The sequence below is a fragment of the Triplophysa dalaica genome, chromosome 17, assembly GCF_015846415.1.
Source record: "Triplophysa dalaica isolate WHDGS20190420 chromosome 17, ASM1584641v1, whole genome shotgun sequence".
NCBI classification, from domain to species: domain Eukaryota; kingdom Metazoa; phylum Chordata; class Actinopteri; order Cypriniformes; family Nemacheilidae; genus Triplophysa; species Triplophysa dalaica.
Window position 1 is genome coordinate 3596789 of NC_079558.1, and position 7731 is coordinate 3604519.

At 36.4% G+C, this 7731-nt stretch overlaps 1 protein-coding gene across 2 annotated transcripts; it reads right to left on the minus strand.

Moving 5' to 3' along the window:
* Nucleotides 1–1742: 1742 nt before the first annotated feature.
* Nucleotides 1743–7538, minus strand: narf (nuclear prelamin A recognition factor). Of its 2 annotated transcripts, none has more exons than XM_056772188.1 (12): nucleotides 7218–7538; nucleotides 6646–6713; nucleotides 6372–6437; nucleotides 6041–6178; nucleotides 5819–5951; nucleotides 5481–5615; nucleotides 4016–4134; nucleotides 3811–3940; nucleotides 3484–3556; nucleotides 3185–3322; nucleotides 2863–3020; nucleotides 1743–2405 (listed from the first exon to the last, which is right to left on the minus strand). In XM_056772188.1, exons 2-12 carry the CDS (start codon nucleotides 6700–6702, stop codon nucleotides 2155–2157), a joined length of 1398 nt encoding a protein of 465 aa, XP_056628166.1. In that variant the 5' UTR covers nucleotides 6703–6713; nucleotides 7218–7538; the 3' UTR covers nucleotides 1743–2154. The 2 variants fall into 2 exon arrangements, with proteins under 2 accessions (XP_056628166.1, XP_056628165.1); XM_056772187.1 differs by having other exon boundaries at nucleotides 6646–6716; nucleotides 7218–7537.
* Between the last annotated feature and the right edge of the window lie 193 nt (nucleotides 7539–7731).

Below are 7731 nucleotides of genomic sequence, written 5' to 3' on the forward strand. Positions count from 1 at the left end.
TGTTAACGTATTAAATGATAAGCCGCAAATTATATATGAATGTAATTCCCAATACTTGTGTGGTGAATTCAGGAATCCAACAGGACAAGGAAAATACTTGGAATTCCAGCTATGTTTAATCACTTGAAGACTAATTACACGGTGGCATTTTTGGTACAGAATTGCCTGACATGTCTTTGTAGTGTTGAGTCTTCAACAATGGCTATTTAAATCATTCAGTAGTTGCATCTCTTGTAAAACACTGCTGTTAAGATAAATATCTTCCAGCTCTTAAATTCAACATTTTCAGTTAACTTTTCACATGTCAATTTGTTTTTGTTACCCTTTAACTGTCTCCCATCATACGCCGGGCAATAAAAAAGATAAAAAGTTGCTGATAGGCAGATTGCCTTTTGACATATCTCACCCAAGGCAGAGGCACACCCAAAATACTTTTAACTCTTTAATCACAAATGAGAATCTACTTGTAAAACTTCATTACACTAATAGATAAAATGAAAGCTTTTGCCGGATATTGTTTTTTTTCTTCTTTTGATATTTGTGTGGATAAATTCAACAGGTTCTTCTTTTGATGAATGCACCATGCACCTGTGTTTTGCTTTAGATGTGACAGCTTGTTAAGTGTGGAAGTCCACGAATTTCAGCAATGATGAAAGATTGCTTAATATGAGCTGCAACTCATGATTCTTCATCCATGTTTATCTCTAAAATCTACTGATGCTTTAATCTAACTCACATGACAATATACCAAGAATACCTCTAGAATTTGATTTTTATCTTTTAGATATTCTTTAACACACCAGGAGTGCTATTATAACACAGAAACATTGTGGCAGCACAGCCAACTGTTGAGTTAAAACAAAGTTTGTATTGATTTTATTAGGTCCATAGTTTAAGCTAATAAGTTTCACCTATTTAGTGATGTAGACTGCCATCAAGCGGCACTTTAGCATAGTGCACTTGTGCAAGCACACTTGTAAACATGATCCAATATCTCAATGTTTATTGTGGTCATGGTAAATCTGACACTGGTAAAAAAATAATTAAAGATAACTATTACAAACGAAAGTAGAAATTATTAATTATAAAACATGCCCAGACAGACTCGGATGCAGATGTATGATATTTTCTGAACTTATACTGGTAGGAAGGAAATCTGCAAACTAATTTTAAACATGGAAAAATGTATTTAAGTATGCCAGGCTTGCTAGACATTTACGGTAAGAAAGCATAATTCTGGGGTGGTTTCCCAGACACGGATTGATTTAAATCAAGACTAGACCTTTGTTTAATCCGGGAATTTAAGTAGCTTTACCAAACATGCCTTAGATAAAACATTGCTTGTGTGCATTTTAAGACAACATATAAGTAATGATGTATTTTAAGATATTGCAATGCAAGTTGTTTTCGGTTTGGACAGCTCTAGCATTTATTTTAGTCTAAAACTATTCTAATCCCTGTCTGGGAAACCGCCCCAAAATACGATGCAAATTTAATAACTTAATGCAATGCAAATGATCATGCAGATTTTGTGTAGCCCTGGATATGAATGTTTTTTTAATGCACCTGTGACAAATTAGAAAATCACTGCCAAAATTGTTTCATAACAAACTGAACTACAAAGTTTTAAATTGATGGTTAACATTGTTTAATCTATTCATAGCACCAGTATCAGGTTTGCACTTTCTACTGTTGGATCTTATTGACAGTCTTATTCACAAATTCTGACACATTTCCTTAAATGTATATGAACAGGGTCCAGTATTTAATTTCAATAACAGCTCATTTTTAACGGAACAAATCAATAAGATTTTTAACAGAACATAGTATTTTAATTGCTATAATGCTTTTAAAAATCACACTTTTAATGCGATACCCGGTTGCCCAAGCATCCATGACATCATTTGGTTGCAATGTGATTACAAGTTCTCAAACGCAAGTCTTATTAGTTTAACAGAATGGATTTCCTGCAGAGAACAGAAAACCTGCTTCATCCTCGGTTGAATTATTGCAGGTATTCAGCTGTTGCACGGGAAACGGCGCAGTCCTTTTGAGCACAAGAAGGTGCCATGCATGAGTCTTGTCTGCAAACTCAGTCTCCATGTTATTAACCAAGCTCTGACAGATTTGTGGAGATGAAACAGCCTGTTCCAATCACCACTGAATGTCAGGATTCAGTATCTGAGAGGGAGGTTGTGTGTGGTTCTTATACTGAGTGTGAAGACATTGTTGAGCTTGTGGAGAGTCATGGCCAGCCAGCCAGTCCCGGTAGAGGCGCTGGACTTCTGGATTGGATTCGGGAAGTTGGACGGGCAAACTGCTATAAGACTCTTCCATCTGCTGAACCAGCGAGCGGTCAGGTTTTCCTCCATCTCCCTCAGCCTGTCCTCGACCACTTAAACAGCCTTAAAATAAAAACAATACATAATAATATAAATGCATTAAAAAGAAATAACTAGACAATGGAATATATTATTTTAAAGCAGAAAAAAGTATATTATATAATTTATACCAAATTATATTTATAAAAAAATATTTAATTTACTTTTTTATTACTTTTTTTATATATATATTAAAATTATATATTTTTATCAATAATAATATACATTAATATTCTATGGATGTTCCCAGACCCAATTCCCTTATACTTTCAGGTTTTGTATGTTTACTGAAAATGACCCTTTTGTAATATTTTCAAGCATTTGAGAAATTAAAACCTATATGCAATCCTCAAAAATAAAATTAAGATAAATAATAAATAAACAATATTAATTAATAAAACTGAAATAAATAAATAAATAAACAACAATGGAATTGATAAACAGCATGCAATCTAAAATGTTTAAAATAATAATTTCATACCTCCAGGACAGGAAAGCACCTCTACTAACTGGTAGGGCACTTTGCCCTTCCTCATTCTGTGAACTAAAGTCTGAATGTTCCGGAAACCATAGACAGCAGCGAATTGCAGAAGGGTTTCTCCATCACGCTCTAGCGCCACCTCCTGGAAGTCTCGGTTTCTAAAAGGAACAAAATAACAGATACACCAGACAATGCATGGATTTATATTTAATAAATACATTTATAACTATTTAGTTGAATTACAATATATTTACAACAGCCATCCAATTATTAAATGTATTTTTAAACAACCACCCAAAGCCAAAACATGTCTCATTCTCACCTGAGTGTCTTGTACACAATCTCCTGAACTTCAAGACCAAACAGCTCCTTGGCTGCATGTTTGAAGATATGCTCGAGAAAACCTTCAGCGCCACGACCTTCATGCCTAGCCATTCCTGTGTCACATGTTTCACCAAATCTAAAGCAAACAACATTCACATAAATTTCCCTTTTAAAAAACCTTATTGTAGTGCCTTATTGTAGATTGAATGCAAGCATGTATGATTGTCTTAATATTTTAAAACATCAGAGCACTGGGAATGTTTCTCCGTCAACTCAAATATAAAGGCAGCAACTTACACATGATCCAAAGGAGTAGATTCCACATCCTCAATAGTAACTTTGCTCTGTTCCATTAAGTGAAGAATCTCTCCTAAACCAAAACACCTGTTTATTGAATTTTTGTGTACGTAGATAACCAAAATACCCTGTTACTTCCGCATCTGATATGCTATTACAAACAATAAAAAACAATACAATTCAATTGATGATAATTTACAGGAGCCATATACAAGTGAAAACAATGTTTTAAAACATTTTAGAAATCAATCACGAATCTTTGAATCAAGTCAAAACTGTTCGGTCTTAAAAAAGAGAGTTATCAATGGTTTTCTCTCACAGTCATACCTGATGTAAGGACACAGTCGACATCTCTGGTCTCCAGGATGCTGTTGTAGAATTCCTCTCTCACGGCCTCCATCTTCTTATCAAAGCAGGGAGCCACCACCACATGGTAAACCTGATCCGGGGTCAGTTGCTACAAAGATAGATTTAGCAACTTATTCAGAGCTGATGATAAACTAATTTTACATCTATAGGCATCACCCCTCACTTGTTGTCTAGCAAAAAAGTCTTTGACCAAAGAACCCATGATCTGTTGAGGAGATCTGGCGGTGCATATGTGTGGTGTCACAAGGCTGCCGAGGACGCGCTCCGCATAGCGAATCCATCCTGCGTACAACCAGACACAATTATTCTTCAACCACCGACAACTTTGCAATACACTTAAAAGTGTAACACCAATAAATTAGTATGATTATTAGCTATAGATTAAAACCCTACATCTTTTTATCCTAAAAATATGGATTTAAAGGCAAACAGTTGTGGGTTTAAACCCTGAACTTTTCATATCTGTGCAGTCGAGTAGGACACGTGACACAAGGTGGGTCTTAGCATAGGTGCTCAAAGTGGGATTCGTTCAAAACCATTAAAAATCATAGCTCTTAGACAGGTGCGATCCACATATACACAGAATTACAATTTTTAAAAACACTTACAAGAATTCATTCAGACAATCTGTTATATATTAAGTGAATGTTTGCTTAAGTGTTTGAGAAAAATATATATTATATTATATCCGTGCATTTGATCTGAAAGATGTTGGTCTCGATGACAAAAACAATAAAAGAAAATTGAAAATAGATTTTCATATACTGTACATAGACACAAGATTATTTTTTAATATTGTCTAATCCTTTCCTTAAAGGAAAGTACTGGTTTGATGTATTGTATATTGTATATTTGATGTTTTGATATATGATATATTTTGTATATTTAGGGTTTGCATAACGATATAATTGTGATACAAAGATACTTTTCTTTATTATAATTCTTAAAAAACAATTCAAATACTTTAAGAAGAATGAAAAATGTGATTCAAATATGCTAATAACTAATTTTTAGGGGATCCTTGAAACCTTTTCTCAACTTTAAGGGGTCCCCAGCCCCAAAAAGTTAGAGAACCCCTGCTCTAAAGCATAGGCTGGCAACCTTTTCTGACACAAGGCACCCCGCTGAAAACCCTCAAAATAGTCACTATCATTTATGCTTGATGCAAGTCACTTTGCGTTGGATAATCTGTTACGAAAAGGAAATCATTGTCGATCGAGTTTAGAGGAAGAAAAGAGCAGAGAAAGGGTGAAATTGAAAGCGGTTATTGCAGGAAGGGTGTAGGGCGGCCTAGACACATCTATCTCACAGCTGCAGAATGATGTGGCTATCTTACACAGTCCCACCCATTCAAACACATCCCCCATTTCAACCAACTACAACTTTCCCATTCATCTGGCTCTTATTTACATTAATGATCAAATGTTCCAGAAACAACACCATGAGGTTTCGTCCAATAATAATTTCAACGATATAATAATTAATAAAAATCAATCCCACATATATTGTTTAAAAGCTCAGATGCAAGATGGATGACAGCTGGCAACCATATACTGTATTTGCGTGCAGGGATGGGACATTGCACTTCCGATGTAAATGAGATTTAGTGGTTATCCGGATTTTCTTACCTGGACACGAGGAAGTGAACATCGGCATGACATTAGCGTCGTGATGTTTACGGCGGTAGCGCTGAACAAATTCTCTCTGGCTCTCCAAAATGCTAAAACTAGCAGCTATCGTAGTGTCGAACACATAATGAACCCCTAAGAACAAAGAATAAAAAACACACACAAAAGACATGCCGTCAGCATCAAACTCATGTTGTGCCACGTGTACAAACGTTCAGCTATGCTTGGCATGTGGCGTATATTTGCAAGCCCCTCCATTTGAATAAGACTAGATAAGGTAGGCATAGCAGCCACAAAAAGTGACAATGTTTCCAGACAAAAATGCCGTCCAGACTTACCCACACTTTTGAAAAAGCCGCAGAGCTTCAGTGCAGCCGCCGGAACATCCAAGTGAAATTTGATGGCAAAAAAAGGCAATGACTGGGGGCACACGGACACCACCAGGATTTTGTGTTTCGAAGTATCACACTTCTGCCAGAAACACAAAAACAACATGTGAAACGCTCACTTTAGAACGAGGTAAAATAACTCAATCATATCAATAATAATTAATATTAAACCTTGTTAAGGGCAAGCACATGCTTGATTTCATCCAGGTTCTGTTGAGAGATTTTCTGGCTTTCGCTTTCTGATACACATCCATTGCAGGACAGACACGCGCTCAGCAGCACCTGCTGCCCCGACGCAGACTCTCTCACCTGAGGACAACGGCACATATGATCATTCACACGCTCATCTACACCTCAAAAACAAACATGCGTTCATTCATTCACCTGTCCTCAAACCAAACATCAGTAAAACAACAGATGCAAAAACAGCTTATCAGACTGAGAATCTATAACTGTGTTGAACGGATGCATTATGTATTTATCGAAAACAAAGAAGAAATACCTCTCCGTTGGCATTATCTTTCTCCTGGAGCGAGGTTATACCTTCATCACTCTTTTTCTTGCTGCACTAAAAACGTGCAAAACAAACAATCATCATCATTAACAAGACTTAAACCAATTTGTGGTCCCTTTAAATTAAAGTACAGCAGAATGGATCAGCCTTTCGATTCATTGAATGTCACTTTCAAAGCGCTGTAAACAAAACTATGTTCCAGTTATACAGCATTTTGGTAAGATATAAACAAACGCTAAATCGTGAATATGACATTAGTTACCTGTTTAGTGCAATTCTCACATTTTTCTTTCTTTCCTCCAATACTGACTTCAGACATTGTATATGGAGCTTCTGAAAACAAGGTATGACTGAATCATTCACACTTCAGCATATTTATAAAGCGTTCTGGGTGTTATATGATACCATAAACATGCATTTGACATAAAGAGAGGGGTGGTTATTTGATGAAGTTACAATAAAGCCCATCATTGCCACGAAACAAGTACACACAGTAAAGCAATTTCATAGAAATGTGATAATGTCGGGTTCCCAGCACATGCGCTATTCAATTTCACCTGATTATTGTTTTGAGGATTTTTCGTGCTTATGTACATAATCACCAGCTAAGCACCCGGATCTCGTTCATTTTTGCATGCATGTAATCATGTGATCAACAAATGACAGAGAAACCAAACATCTTTCAGGACTCGTCATCGTGGAGGAGGGTAATGAACAAGATAGGGCGAACCTTCACTTTCATTAGATAACCGTGACATGTTCAGCAGTCTGGCCGAGATAAAGCAACGGTAAAAAGCAGCCAAGAATAAATGAAACACAGTCTTCCCTACTTACATAAACCACATGAAGTCCTTATTGTTCAGTAGAAGAGTCTTTACAGAAGGAACTTCTAATGACAACGAAAGCAGCGGGCGATCATCAAAACACGGCGCAGAGATGATCGCAATGCGGTGACATAACGACGTTACGCATCGAACAACACGTTTCGCAACTCTGACTAATCCGAATCGGCTGGAGAAAGATCGCTATTCGACACTCCGGTGTATGCGACTCCATTGTCCTTGCGTTGACCGGCACGCATGCGCAGAGCGGCCGGCAACTCCTCTTTCAACTCCCCTTAGCCTAACGCGTTATACTATAAAATATTATTTTACACTCGTGCGCCATCATTTTGGGACAATTGTATGAAGTGAATACAATAATTGAATAATTTATATCTAGTAAAATATATTATGTAATTATATTTAGTAAGTGTAATAATATGTAAGCCGGACGTCCGGTGCTTTAGAGTTTGGACTTTGAAACTTTATTGATTTATAAGGATTATTTTAACCATTGTAAAAAATAG

Excerpts from the sequence above, each read along its gene's own strand:
- narf (XM_056772188.1), bottom strand. The coding sequence starts at position 6,702 with ATGTCTGAAGTCAGTATTGGAGGAAAGAAAGAAAAATGTGAGAATTGC. Across the intron at positions 5,616-5,818 it reads CGGCTTTTTCAAAAGTGTGG|GGGTTCATTATGTGTTCGAC; the intron begins GTAAGTCTGGAC and ends CTTTGTTCTTAG. Across the intron at positions 3,557-3,810 it reads CGACTGTGTCCTTACATCAG|GAGAGATTCTTCACTTAATG; the intron begins GTATGACTGTGA and ends GTTTTGGTTTAG.